General features: G+C 39.2%; 1 protein-coding gene across 1 annotated transcript; it reads right to left on the bottom strand.

Moving 5' to 3' along the window:
• Positions 1 to 6,008: 6,008 nt before the first annotated feature.
• Positions 6,009 to 15,404, bottom strand: cnih2 (cornichon family AMPA receptor auxiliary protein 2). The gene is made up of 7 exons (XM_078266759.1): positions 15,289 to 15,404; positions 14,153 to 14,249; positions 11,731 to 11,799; positions 8,515 to 8,562; positions 6,428 to 6,540; positions 6,207 to 6,350; positions 6,009 to 6,036 (listed from the first exon to the last, which is right to left on the bottom strand). The coding sequence occupies exons 1-7, from the start codon at positions 15,402 to 15,404 to the stop codon at positions 6,009 to 6,011; spliced, it is 615 nt and encodes a 204-aa protein (XP_078122885.1).
• Between the last annotated feature and the right edge of the window lie 212 nt (positions 15,405 to 15,616).

Genomic DNA, 15,616 nt, shown 5'->3' with positions numbered 1-15,616 from the left:
CACACTAAGGGTCCCAAATCAAACACACCCAGCAGGTGCATGCTGCACACTAATGGCGTTTTTCCATTACATGGTACCTGCTCGACTCGCCTCGACTCTACTCGCCTCGACTCGACCCGACACACTGTGCGTCCGTTTTCCATTGCAGATTTTAGTACCGCCTCACCGTGGCTGGTCGTTATATGCCGGCTCGACGCAAACACCAGCGCACAAGTATAAATCAGTATTAGTGAGTGGGACACTTGAGCTTGTTTTACAGTTCTGTGGAGGCTCCACGCAGAGCTTTCGCTGTATACTATGTAAGTGGCCTGATGTTTATACGAGCCGACCATGTGTGTGTGTACGTAGGCTATGGCCAAAGCTCTGCCTGTAGCCTCTGCAGAACTGTAAAACAAGCGGCGCCGCAGTAAACTGCCGTGACCTAACGCGACACACAGAACGTGGAAGGTGTGTTGTTGTTGCCACAGCCAGAAGACATATTTAGTTTCAAATGAAGCTGGAGGCAGCAAAAAAAAACACAGCTGGCTAAACTATTTAAAAATAGCGGGTTTGTTCAGGACACCCCCGTCTGTCGCTTTCACGTCACCTTTTCGGCTCGCCTCAGCTCGCTTGGAAGCTCGACTGAGGTGGTACTAAAAAAAGTACCTGTTAGCAGGTACCAGGTACTTTTTTTCGTAATGGAAAAAAAAAAAAGCCCAAAAAAGGCGAGTAGAGTAGAGTCGAGGCGAGTCGAGCAGGTTCCATGTAATGGAAAAGCGCCATAAGGAACTTTTACCCTCAGTGAGGTGATGAGGCTTTTCTGTTTGTGACTGTTAATCTCTGGCCCAGTTGTGATGAAGAGTCTCTTTCAGCTCAAAGTACTTGAGCTCAGTGTGACAGAGAGACTGAGTGGAGAAGTTTTTTACTTGCTGTTGCCCAAAGTTATAAAGATCTTTTAAGTGTTGCGATCAATATTACAGTAGTCTGTCATTAGGGGTAAAATTAGACACTGGCATGATCATTACTAAGAGCAAAAGGAGAAATAAAAGCCTCAGGGCCTCATTCATTAAAAAAAGTATACTGGGATTTGATCTTAAAGTTAAATTTTAAAATTAGTTGTCAGCAGACCTGTCTGATTAAAAAGACCATTAGACCTGTGCTTAAATTAGCCTTAAAGTGCCTCAGGAATTTGACCATGTATCAACAACCTTCATGTCCTACCTGTATCTGATCAAAAACACCAGCATGGCTACAGACAAATGGGGTTTTATTCATTTATAAAAAAAAAACAGCACTGATTTGGTTTTTATTTTTAGCAATAACACATTTGTTTAAGAGAGTAATTTGCACATACTTGGCTGATAGATTATTATAAACAAGGCAATTAATTGAAACTGATCGAGTTTAGTTACAGATGAAAGCGATGGATATTTTTATAGATGAGCTAGCAACTGACAGTCGGAGTGAGTCACGCTCAAGACGATTCACAATCCAAATAAAAACAAAAGTGCGAACAGGTTTGACACATTCTTGGACACCAACAGCTACTGTTATGAAAGCCCATCCGCTCCTTCTTCATTCTTAGGATGAACAAAAAAAGCAAACGCAACATCTTAATTTTGTAACGACGAAATGAAAATAAACGGAATATAATTTACAAATTACATCTCTGCTTTTAATGAAATAACCCACTTTTGAGTTGCTATGCTTTCACTTTTCAGTTTCTCTAGTCTTCTTGTTACTGTCTTTGTCCTAAGTACAGTATGTCCCTCTGGTCTTCCTATGTATGTATTTCTATACAGCCATGAAAATATGCAACATCCCAGAGTGTCTTGCATAATAATGAATGAGTGAACATGTCTGAATGCATGCACCTCTGCGTGTGCGTGCACTTGCCAATTGCGTATGCCAATCGTGGCGTTTCAGGCCTATCAGTTGTAGCCAGTTTCCATGGTAACATCGCTCTGAGAGCACAGACGTAGGAGAGAGGGGAGCGGAGTTGGGACAATTATGGTGGTGGAGGGTGCTGAAAAAGGAAGAGCCCGCAAAGATGAGAGTTAAACAGTGTGAACCGTGGGATGAGACAGAACGAGAAACAGATGCATGTGTTGTGAGGGAGCGAGCGTTCCTGTATGTACATGTTGCTGTGTGTATCCTGGGATAAGCAGGTGTCATGCATAGAAGTCTTGGGGTTGTCATGACTACATACATACACCTGTTTTATGTGTACCAGGATGGAATATGACTTTAAAAAAAAAAATGCATTGTGCAGAAAAGCAGTGCTGCCAGGCATGTGTACCACCTTGAATTTGATTTTTTCTGTTTTGAGTGAGAGCCTCACAGTGAGTCAACAGGAATCTGTAATACAATTTAGTTTCCATGGTGACAGCGGATGGACAGGGCATGATGTGTTCTTTTCAAACAGAGGGAAAACGCCAGCTTGAAGCATCGTTGTTGCTCTGTTTTCTGTCTGAATCATTATTTAGACAAGTGATAACCTTGCAAACCTTACAGACCCTACAAATGACTCCCCGAGGCTGCTTTATGCTCAGCATTTTCTGCTGTGTCTCTTTTTTCTTTTTCAAAACAGGAGAACATTTTTTTTTTGCTGAGCCTTAAAAATGTCAGAAAATGTTTAATGTAATACAGTTGTTGCAGTGACATTTTCATCAGCAATCTCTTGCCGTGGAGATGTACGTGTGTCACCTTTGTTTTGTTATTCAATCCAAGAGGCATCACTGTGCTCTACAATTCTGGAGGTGCAGGCTATCATCGTCTCTTTGCCACCTCTCCAGTGGAAGCTCTTTTCACATCAGCAAAGCATTTTCGGGGAATTCAGTTATTTTGGTGCTTTTTAGGAGCTTGTGTGAATGTCTCTGAAACCACAGCTTTCGATGTGGTGGTTCGTCTCTTATACTCCCTCTAATGCATTACTCAGTATCCTCACTTATTAATTATTAGTATATCTCTATCTAATTCCTCAGTATATCTCTGGTGTTGGCAGTGCATCACGTCTGCAAATCTACTCACAGGTGGCTAAAATACTGACCCTCAACATACAGGAAGTAAGAAACTTGGAGATGATCTTTTTGGCATTACTGTTTTATTAGAATATGGCATGAGAATTGCTGTTTATTAACTGTACATCATTGTGTAACCTAATAAATATAAAGTAATCCACCAAATTTACTGTAGCATACATTGATGATAAATGTATAAAAGACAGATACAAATAGATATACTCAAATACAATTTTCTAAAATGCTTTGTTTAGAGCAACTACATAATGACATTCAACCAAGCTGTATTTCTCCTCCTTTCCTCGTCTTCCTGTGCTTTAATAGTGATTGTCCACACTCATCACACTCGCATTGTTGGCAGAGTTCTGAGGTCTCAGTGTCCTGTGATTACTTTTATGGGAACATCATTTGGCACATCATGTATTGTATTGTCTACTGTGTGTCTTCAAGAACACTAACAGAAGTAAGTGTTGCAATTTGTTTGAAATTCAAATCAAGTGGTTTGAGTTGCTCCCTTCAATCGTTAGTGCCATGAACTCGACTGTGATTGACACAAGAAGTGTGTGTGTGTGTGTGTGTGTGTGTGTGTGTGTGTGTGTGTGTGTGTGTGTGTGTGTGTGTGTGTGTGTGTGTGTGTGAGAGAGTTTTTTTACATATGTAATGTACTGTATGAATCAGTCAGTACAGATGAATTTTGAACATTATCTTGATTGGAAATAAAACTCTTATTTAAAAGGTAAGACTAGTGATAGTCTATATTTTCCTTGTTTACCGTCCTGCTGCTGTAAATACTCGGAGTGCGGAAACATGTATCAGTCCACGGCTGAAAATAGTCCCCAAGAAATACTTCTATTCTTTGAGTGACATTTCTGAAAAACTACAGTGCCCAGCTGTTTGAGGAAATTATTTAACCTTTAAGATTACACAATATATTTGTAACCTGTTTTTTAAGCTTTAGTAGAAACAGATTGGAGCTGAGTGCCACAGACTATATGGAAGTCCAAAATATTAACACATTGTTGGTTTTAGTCATTTCATGGGATTTATTGACACTAACTAAAAATAGAATAATGCCAGCCTGTTACTATTTGATTCATATTGGTATCCATAGTTGCTTCCAATTAAAATGTAGTTAAAGCTAGTCATTAATATGCTAACATACACAAAATGTACAGCTAAATTATTTGTGTAGTAATAGCAATAATCTTAAGTATTCTGTGTTCTCTATTTAAGTTTCCAGAAGTTATTTTGCCTGTTTAAGAATGAAAAAGAAATCCTTAATATCAGTGACACAACTAGTGTTAAATCTTCGTGTTTTAGTTGTAAATCTTTTGAAATAATTAGAAACTACTTCAGTAGGCTTCAATAAGACCTTAATGTCCTAAGTGAGTCCTACAGTTTATATACCAGATGTGTCATCACTACCATTTACAACATGTAAAGCCGGTGTATGACAAACATCACAGTTTGTTCTCAGGCTCCAGAGTTTTCTGTTTTTCTACTGATGTTAGAATCACACATTTGAACCATCACTTATCTACTAATAGATCAAACTAATGAACACATGATAGCAAAGGCAGCACCAGCTGAGGACAGGCTTCGCTGTTACAGATCTTGGTCATCAGCAACATTAACGTCTTACGTCTGTCCCTTCTGAAACTGTATGATAGTAGACGTATTGAGATGACTTTCATATTTTTATTTATTATTAAATAAATAAACGATATTTTTACACTTCTGAAATAACGGAAACGTTGTCATAGAGTCATTATTGTCTCATCTGCCACTTGTGTCCCACTCACTAATACATACACTGAATATCATATGACATTGATAGTTTGCTGTTTTTAATTGCTTTTTGTACATGACATTTCTATAATCTACCTTGGATCAGAGAAAAGGTTCTGTGCTAAAATGACTATAGTATAGATGCAGATGAGTAAGAGTAAACTGGAAATAGTAATAAGGCGTTCCCTGCACACTAAAAATCAACAGAACTAAGTTTTTTCTATTTTGATCAAGAAAAAAAGCATTGTACCAAAATGAAATGTGTTACAGTAAGTGAAGATAAAGACATGACAGTGCCTTTGCATGTACATGAAGATACTGCCTCGTCACGTTTCTTTTCACTTGTCCTAATTGACTTTTAATTTGGCACAATGTTTTTCAGATATAAACTTTTGGCATTAAATGTCTGAGCATGATGCTCTTTGGAAAGCATGAACCTAGCAGGAAATACGCCCTTACAGCTATGGACATACTTATTTTGAACACACATTACAAGCACTGACCCTTGCAGTCAAACTTATGATTAATTCCTTGTTTTTGTTACAGTGTGGAATTTGACTTTTGGCAGAGGCTGGCTTCAAGGAGATGTTGTATTGGTCTACGCTTTATCTCTATCCTGGTTAAAAGTGCACAAAACAAACTGTTATTCCCCTGCCAGGCCTTCTGAATTTCTTACAGTGTAAAGTCCTCCTGTACAATTTGTTTCTTCCTGTTGTATGTACCTGTACCTCAATCAAAGCAGTGGTTTGATATTTGAGGTGTCTATCATCCTAAATACATGGAATGATACCAAAATAATCCTCAAAGTCGAAGAATACAGACATATTTTGTTGAATTCCAGCCCCTAAGTGTTTGGAGCTTCACAGTGAGTTGAGCGACTGGATCAGTATGAGCAGCATGGGAAAGCTCCAGCCCTTCAGAAATATATTGTTAATTTGTGTAATGGGTCAAAGGCAACACACCTGCTGCGTCCTCTTTCTGTTTCGTTTCAATCCTACAAAACTGTGTCCAGTTGTCCGACAGCAGTCTCTAGGTCGAAGCGATATAATCGAGTGGAGGCCTTTACATTCACATTATCACACAGATTGGTCTTCTTGTTTTGACCAGGGTTAGGTTGTTGAAAACCCAAGCCAGTGATGGGAAGGATACATAAGGAGAGGAAGCGTTGATGTCTCCATTTATTCCAAATTCTTCCTTTTATTCCTCCTGACATCCTGTCTGTTAGAAGCTCACCAAGGCATAGACCATACTTCGGCAGGAAATAGACCGTGGAAACAGATGGAAAAATAGGCAGAAAATATGAATTGTGCTGCTATTTTTAGTTAAGTAAGTTCATACAACATTGCAACAGATCTGAAAGGCATCACTGAAACCTAGCCAATCAACAGTGTATTGAAAATATTATGGTTCTGTACTGACCTGTAGAGATAATAGAAGAAAGAGAGCAGATAAAAGCCCAGCTTACACCAGGACTCCTTCTGGCAGTAATTGAGAATGTCGGCGTTCATCACACTGACGGGATCATACATGACCTCTGACCCGTCAGCTGGCCGATGAAGAAACCTGAAAGTGCAGAGAGATTGTCTCACGCTCGCGCTGGATCAACACAAGCTTATCAGACATTTGGTTTGGGACTGTACCTCCACAGATGGTAGAAGAGCAGCGGTATATTTAGGCCAAGTGTGACCCACTCTCCAGCACACATGAACATCAGGCAGAAGAGCCCGTGGATGGAGTACTCCGGTACCACCAACTAACCAGAACAGACAGGAAATTAGGTAATAGGTCTGCATATCATCACAGAAATCTGTATTCACACTTCAATAACTGCTGGGAAAACACTGAAACACTCATGGGTCGCATGTTGTGCTATAACTACAATCTACGAAACTCAAATCGCACTGTGAGGCAAACACTTTCACACAGAAGGTGTTAATGTTACTCATGATCCACTGCTGTTATGAGTGCAAATATAGTTTCATACACATGTAGACTGGTTTTTAGATGTTAGTAGAAATTGATGTAGTTTGACATAGATGGTTCAGGTTGCTCAGCTTGCTTCCAGACCTCTGAATCAACAAACTGTGAGCACAACAGTGATATATCATCACCTGTTAAGTTGAAGTAGCAAACAGTCACTTATTTGCACATCCAGCTGATACAGAGCAATATTAGCATTCATTTTTAGTCAGCCATCTGGCCTCCTGATGGGTGTAAGTCAGATATTCACTCTTCTTTTAGCTCTGGTTTTGGTCTCCATCTAGCCTTCTCCTGAGTGGAATATGGTTGATGCTAGAATGGATGGTGCAGAGGCATGACCTGCCTCTGTTTGGCTACTTGTTGCCTTCGTTGGTTGGGTTGGTTAGGTTAGGCATAAAAAGTAAGATTGGTTAAGGTTAGAGTAAGAATATCAGGGTTAGCCAATCAGATTAGGGCAGGTTTTGACCGTCCATCCTAGCATCTGGCTGTTCAGCGGCTAAATGCTCCACTATGTTCCAGAGTTACTAACTTTGTCTTTCTGCTGTTTGGTGCTTTAACATATACATTGTTAGTTATAGCTGCTTTAAAGATTTTTATTTTTAAATCAGCATCATTTTTTGTTGACTCTGCAACCTTTAACTGCTCCAATCAACCGTTAACAGCTTCTCTTTGACTGACAAAATTGTTGATGGGACAGATAAGTCACCACTTATTGGTTGGGGCAAAAATAACCCTCCGGGCTGGGCTGGCATAAACATGATGTCAGACTGAATAATGAAGTGAAAACAAAAAGGCCAAATAGTAAATTAGTCTGATTAGCAGGCTAGATTGATCACCTTTCGATTTGTAAATTGATTAGGAAACAGTTTTTTTTTTACTGCATCATGCGCCGCACTGGTGAGCCTTGTCATGGTTTTAGCTAAATAAATTTCCTGTTGAAGATGTAATTTCTCTGCATGTTGTCTCCCTCTGCAACAGTTAAAGGTGTTTGAAATTATATTTCCCCTACAGAAAAGATATTAAACAAATATGTGTCATCTTATGTCTTTATCAACTAGTGGTAGAATGAGTATGTATCAGTAACACTTTTATTCCTTCAGTGCATCACTGTGGAACATAATGAATCAATAAATCAATCAGTCAATTTGCAAACAGCTGTGAATCAGTAGCTAAATACAGGAAACATCTTATAACCATTTTCCCCTAGAAAATCTCCTAGATAATAAAAATCTCCTAGATAATAAAATAATCTTTTCACAGATGTAAAATACATTATGATCCACATTTTGATCCCAGAGCTAGCCTTGTAAGATAACATTGTGCTTTGCACCTTCCCTGATACATTAAAGCTCATGTTATATTATATTTATTTATTGATATATGTAATAGCTTGAGTTTATTTAAAGTCCTATCTTTGTATGTACCTAATGCTGTTAAACATTTTCCAACACATGCATGTTCAAAATGGCCTTAAAAGCATGTCACGTTTAGTTTAGGGATATTCAGCTCTCTTTCTGAAAACCTTGAAATGTGAAAAAAACATCACAACATCTACTGCTCTTGACGGTATAACTGTTCTCCATCTCTGTGTTTTTGCAGAGCGGTGATGGTGGGTTGTGGGGATGGGCTACATGTGAAATGAATCTGTGTGCGTCACGGTCCTCACAATAGAAAGCCAAATAATCATGGTTGTCTGAAGCCCCTCAGTCACCCACCAGCAGTAGGTTAAAAACAAACGATTACTCACTTTGCGAAGAAGGTTGCAGATTCTTTCAATGTTTAGAATCCTTTCCCTCTGTGGATAACAAGAAAGTCTGATTAACAGTGTGCGTATTTCTGAAGCCTATTCACCAATTTTGTCTACCTATGAAAAGAAATCTTAAGGCTGAGATAATACATGCTTTCAAGCTTCAGAGAATTCTGTTTGCAGCTGACAAATTTTGACACATTTCAGTGCTGCATCAATAAAATGCAAAAACTGCACATGGTGAGTGATTTGAAATACAAAGAGGTTACAGCTTAAATTTAAATATTTTGGCTAAGGTAAAATATGCATCTGTACAAGGCCATACAACTCCATCTGATCCACAAAAACAAAAATAGTCTTATCACTACATTTAATGAATAATAATTGACTGACTAACCAACTTTATTTTCTATCTCAAACTCTAAAGTTGTTTTCCATTATATAGTTAAAATAATATATTTTACATGCAACCAAACTGTTGGTCAGTACATAAAGACATTAGCCACATTTGAAGCAATAAGCACAGTGCTGTTTGGTGCAGGTTTGGGTTTTAGAGTTGAGTCTCCTGTGAGCCATGAGAGAGGGCTTAATGATCAGTTTTTTTTTAGAAATGAAAGCCATCCATCTTCTACAAGCCAGCAGCCAATGGCCTCTCATTGATTAGCAAGCCAGGCAAATGAGATGTGTTGCTGTTGTTCATCCACCTTGATTAATGTGTCCATCACCAGGCTAATGCTCTCCACACACTAAAAGAACAAAACTGTTCAATGTATCATTACATATGGTTGTGTGTGGGGACTCTTCCATTTTCAACATGGGGAGGGCCAGGCATAAGAGACCAGGTAAACAAACGTACCAATAGACAGACAAATTGTTCATTTATTTTGCTTCATTTATTTATTGAAACACAAATATATTGAGTTGATAAGCAGCATGGATATGCTATATATGTTTAGCATGTGTAAACCATACTGGTGTTTGTTTCTTCTGTATTTAATGAAGCCTCAGCTGTAAAGGCCCCTGTCATGTCCGTTCCCTTTAGCGTGCGCCACAAGCTGCACCTTTTATGAATCTGTAAACATAAATCAAAACTCCCCTGGCGACCTGAAAGTGGATTTTGCCCTGAATCTACAACATCCAGCCTCCAAGCCAGACACTGGCTCTACAGCATCACTGTTTATTTGCAGTTGTTGGTTAATTTGGTCTTTGACATTTCCTTTTTTTTTTGCTTGCTTTGTGCACTGCATCCTTCCACGACACTGAGCTTAAAAATGTGACGAGCCTAGTGCTTGCCCTGCCAGCTAAAACTACTATATATTTTACGGTTTAATTGCACTCATAAATTGTTGTCCTGCAGTAACTCTGCTAAGATTTTTACAGCCTGGAGCCTCCCTGAGATGCCCTAATTAGTGTCAGGTCATCCACTTCACTATGAATTTTTAATTGTTCCAACAAGGGAAACACAACTGAAGACATTAATCAAATGCAGTAGGGACATTTCACAATATACAGAACAAATAAAAGAAATGCAGAGCAAACAGTGAGTATCAAGTAGTATAATGATTACTTATCAAGTAGCAGGTACGTATAAAAGAGTTGGTTTCACTGGCAAACAGCCTTGTCATTTTACTGCAGCCACTAACGTTAAAGAAGGCATGAATGAAGGAAATGTCACTTTTGTGATTTGCTATTTCAAGGTGAGAGAGCTGCGGCCATTTGACATGGCGCTGCTCTTTTTAAGGTATTTCAAGCGGAAATAATTCTACATTTCAGTCACTTTTAATCAACCAGCCAATCACAGTGTTTTTTTGTTTTGTTTTTATGGCTGTGCAGATAAACCTGATTCGGAAACATATGTCTCTTCCATTATGTTCTTTTGTAATTTCTCTCTCACTAACAAAAATGTACAGCTTTTGTCCTTTTTTTTGCCAACAACAGCAGATGAGTGAATACACCTTGCTTTCAGCTAACATCCGAGATAATCGCTGTTTATTTTCCAAGGCTGTTGCCATGTATGTGTTCTTCAGTTTGTGCAGTTTATTGACTTTGAGAGACACTGGCAGCATCGCAGCCTAGCAGATCATGTTCTTTCTGAACACATTTGGCATGTTGACAAGTATAGGTTGTTAGTTATAGATAAAAAAAAAAAACACCTGTCCAATGAAATGCAATCCAATACTTACTTACAGCCTTAATACAGATCCTGCTGCTTGTAATGTGTAATGTGTTAGCTCTCCTGAGGGGGGCAAATAATACATCCACTTTGAACTGATTATTCACATCAGTATAATTTCAGAGCTACTGTTTTCGGGTGCATTATATTTTAATTGTGTTATTGTGTCCAGCCCTCCTGTAGCTGGCGGGCCTCCACACTCCCACAGTCTGCTTTCACAGTTTCCTCTCCCACTCCTCATCACTCTCACTTTGCAGTTCAGATGCAGGTTCACATGATTGCTGGAACATTAGCTAACTTGTGAAAAAGACATTCACAGCTGCTGTTAACTTGCTAAATTAATAATGTCATTAATGACTCATGATGATGTTTTTTTTTTTTGTTTTTTTTTTGCAAAAGATTCAGACAGAGACTTTCAAATGTGACTTTTGAGTGAAGTTTGTTCTTATACAGTGAGGGTAAACCTTTTTTTGTGGCGACAGCACAGTATCTCATTGTATAAATGCCGGCTTCATTTGCATCATCTCTTTAATTAATTAGGCCAACAAGCCGCCATATTTATGGAAAGTTGATTGCTTCAAACTGCATACAAATGAGTGTTCAATGCAAACACTGCCTGGGTGCTCCTGTTGCAATCACCTGGCGAGCTTGGATAAGTATGAACGGTTTTAAAAGGAGTACACATATTTGATGTTGGCTGAATGCAGCTGAATAAAACATTTGAAAATGTTCATTCTAAAAGCACAAAAACCTTCATTTACATGAAATGATGGCTTGCTTTTCCCATATTATTACATGACAGTGTGCTGTGGGTTTCTCATGAAAGGCTATTCTTTATAAACTCAGTTTGTTTATGAGGAGTGAACTGAAATTTGTTATATTGACTGATATATCTCTCATATGCAACATTTATGGAGTGAAACCCTCAATTTGTTCTCAGTATTTATGTGTAGATCACTGAAGGTCCCTTTTGGAAGTGAAGAGAAGGGCTTTACACGAGGGTTTGAGCATTCTTGAAAGAAGAGAAACAGCAGGGTTCTTACCGCTCTGGTGGGATTGCTCTGATCAATGGGGTTTTTGAAGTCTGTGCGAAGCTCATCAAATGCAATGATCTGAAAAATAACAGACATGTGAGATTGTTTTCAATTAGCCTTGTTACCTTTAGAACATTAATGAATGCGCACACTGTAACTGTTTATGGAATCAAGACATAGTTGCTATCCTTTCAACACCACACTCTTTGAAGTTGTCTCAAGTCTCAGCCTGTTGTACAATACTGTTATAACTATGGAACGGATTACTGTTATGCACACCCTCTACATCTTGTACAGCTGCAGTCACATTGTTCACTTTGCACATGGTGATCAAATGGTGAATGTGTATATAATTACTTACAGCCTTGCTCTTTCTCTTTACACTGTGTACTGTATGAGCTCCGACATGCGTCATTATGTAGTTTATTTAAAGAGCTAACATTCTGATTTAAATTCTCCCTGTATTGTCACACAGTGTTAGTTTGGATCTGACTCTGTTTTTTTCCCTGTTTTTCATCTCCTCTTAAATGATACACCAGCCTCTTTTAATTAATCCTGATAATAAAGTTCACATTAGAAACTATAGAATATCAATTGAGACATAGGCAGCTGTCAAAGGAACTCCTTTTGTAATGACAATTAACATGTATTTATTCCTAATCTGGCAGGATTAAAACAATCACTTCACATTTAAAGTTATGTGTGGCAAAAGCTGGTTGTATTTAAAATGCAAAACTTAAATATCTCAACAAAGCATACGTTTTAAGAGGATTATGGTCTACTGGAGGCCTGTATAAAATCACAATTTAGTTTCTTTGTCCTTTTTTAGAAAAAACGTCAAACTATATCAGACTGAGGTCACTGTAGAGAAAATAATGTCATTGTTCGGTTAAGCTATGCTGTACACTCTCTAACTGCTCCCTGGGAGGTGAGTGTTATGGGAGATAATTTTTCTCACCAGCCCCCTGATTAATAGCTCTATAAAAAATACTAATAATTCTCAGTGTAAAGGCCACCTGCTCTATGCTTATCATCAGTTCATCTTTTTAACAGTGAAGCTTATCTTTGACGGTCCATTGAAAAGCAATAAAAAGCAGACATTATTTGTAGATAAGTGAGCATCTGATTTGCATCCTCAACAATGACTAATAATATGAAAACAGATCTGTTTGAAATAGAAACAGTCCCGGTGGTAATTTCCCCATACGAGGGCTATACGGCTCTCCCTCGTCTTCCTTCACACTTAGCTCTGTTGTAAACAGATGCAGTTTCCATGGCGACATGGTGAGCCCCTCAGTGGGCTCTGTGGTTACTATAGCAGTGAACAAACGTTGTGATTGGTTGAGAGTCACAGAGAATGGGGGTGCTGTACCCGTGGGTAGAGGCAGACTGGGGGAAGGGGTGAACATGATCATAGTTTGATACGCTTTTGCATCTCATGGTGGAATGCTTAGCCAGACACACACTTCTCCCTGTCTCTTTTACACACACACAGACACACTGACTGACTCATATGTAGTCTCACCCACTTAGTCAATTGGTACGTTAGTCATTTCAAGTCTTATGTTCATAATGATGTGTATTGTATTTTCCCTGCCTCCATGAATCGAATGTTAAAGGTGAGAGATCAAAGCTTTAGTGTTTGTTGAGTCTGCACTTATATAAACCAGCAAGCCGAGTGCACCGGTGTCCGGCGACGTCTGTGCAAATTCCACTCAAAATGCCGCAGGCAGACAGATTCACAACAACCTGGCAGTGAGATTTATGATCCTTGTGTTTTGCCGCCTCCCTGTACTCATATCGTGCAGTTTGCTGAAGCCCAATCACCTTGTTTGAGGAACTGTTTATTGTCAGTTCTCTGGGATCAGAGGTTGATTTACTGTGGAGGAATGGAGCTGCTTGGAATCTGTCTTTTTTGCTATATGTGTCAAGGCCAAATGAGTTACTCTAGTGATAAACCAGCATGTAAACAAGTCACTTAGACACTATATGGAAATAAGATGAAAAAACAAACAAATAAATTACAGTAATAAGTTAACATTGTGTGTTTTTCAGGCTCGTGCATCTCTTGCAACTCTGTGGTCTGTTTCAACCATATAGGTTTCAACTAATTATGTTTTTGCAGCTAGGTGTTAGAAATTAAAGGGAACAAAGCGTCATTTTTGGGATTTTAAGAGACAATTCAAAACGTCAGTCGCATCTAGGTAGCCTGCAATTACACTGAGATTCAGCTGACACATTTATGCATGCCATTACCTCGAGAGTACCTGAGAGAGGTGTGTGCATATGCCGTGTTCCTGTCAGTGTTGTAGAGCTGTGTGTAGGTGGATGTGTTTGTCTGCCTGCGTGGGACGGAGTGTGGACGTTCACAGGCCCTACATTTAGTGTCAGTGTGTGTGCAGTGGCTTCAAGTGTGCACAGTGCTACTCACCTGCCATATGACAAAAAAGATGAGAGCAGCGCACAGCACCAAGGTGAGCATGTAGCAGAAGGCCGCAAAGGTGAATGCCACGGCAGAGCCCGCCAGCCTGACGACGAGATGGGTCGAGAGAGAGAGGGGATTTCTCCCCTGCTCTCTTTCTCTATCTGGCGATTACCCTCCCTCCTTTTAGTGGAGGTTATCTGTTTCCCCCTCTGATGCGAGGAGGTGTCTGTGTTGTCCGGGTAGATAGAACACTCAGTTTTAGTAACAATCAATAACCAGCTTGGCTTCCCGATCTTCCACTCATGTCTTTGTCTCTTTTTGTGTGACAGCAGCACGACCACTGTTTTGCTTTGATTTAGGAAGTACTTATTTGTCTGTTCACAACCACAGTTGTCTGTCGTTGGCCTGATGCTCTTTTTTAGTCTCTGACAGGCAAGATGTCTGTCTCCTCCTTCTCCTCCTCCATGTAGTTTCTTTTTAGACCAAGCCTACACATTTTTTTTTTCCTTACAGCAACGCAAGCCTCAAAGTGTCTGACTGACACGCTGACACCAGAAGCACAGGATTCTTGTCAATACTAAGCGCAGCTCTACGTTTTAAAAACACTGAGGATTATGGACTAAGATGGTTATGGCTTATGATAGTTCAGTAGTTTGTCGTATGGCTTTCTGTTCATCTGTTGCTCTAAATCAAGAACACCATTAATGACGCATATATCTAAATCACATTTAACGCACTTGTAAACAAGTGTAGTTTGCAGATTATCTGTGTGTTATAATTTACAGAGACAGTCTCTTGGTTTATTACTACATTTTGGGGAAATGATTAATCCCAACATCAATCTGATCGTTTGCTAAATACACAAGGTATTGCTTTGCACATTAGACAGTTAGTTATATTCTGACAAAGCAAATTACAGGTGATTTTGCAATAAAATAGTATAGTATAAAATAATAAGTATAAACCAATGAGGCAGCAAATATTGGAATCAGGTTTCAAATGAAACGGCTATTTAACATTACAATGCCAATATCACACATCCAAGAGGACTTACAAATACAAGATCAGAGTACAATAAATAAGATAGTTTGAGTTAGCATGGATAAATATCTTGACCGATCTTAATATTGAGGAGAGAATACCTGTGTCTGGTTGGAGACGTGTCTGCCACTGAACAGTCCAATCTGTCCTCGTCTCTGTCAATTTGGGTCGGCACCATGTCACAATTCTCTGCTCTGCATCTTTCTCTCAGACGCATCCCTCAGATTTCTCCAAAATCATTGAGATTTGTCTTTGCTGACGTGCAGGGTAATAAATTCTCGGGGGAATTTAACCAGAAACCTGCAGAATCTACATGTTGAGTCGCATTTACTCTGACTTAGAAATCTCTTCTCTTCTTAAGCCAAAATCTCCACAGCCCTCAGAAGTCATAAGTTAATTAGTCCACCTTTCTATTATCTCCCCCTTTCT

The sequence above is a fragment of the Sander vitreus genome, chromosome 13, assembly GCF_031162955.1.
Source record: "Sander vitreus isolate 19-12246 chromosome 13, sanVit1, whole genome shotgun sequence".
In the NCBI taxonomy this organism is placed as follows: Eukaryota; Metazoa; Chordata; class Actinopteri; order Perciformes; family Percidae; genus Sander; species Sander vitreus.
The sequence above is the reverse complement of the archived record's forward strand: the minus strand, read 5'-3'. Positions and strand labels throughout refer to the sequence as shown.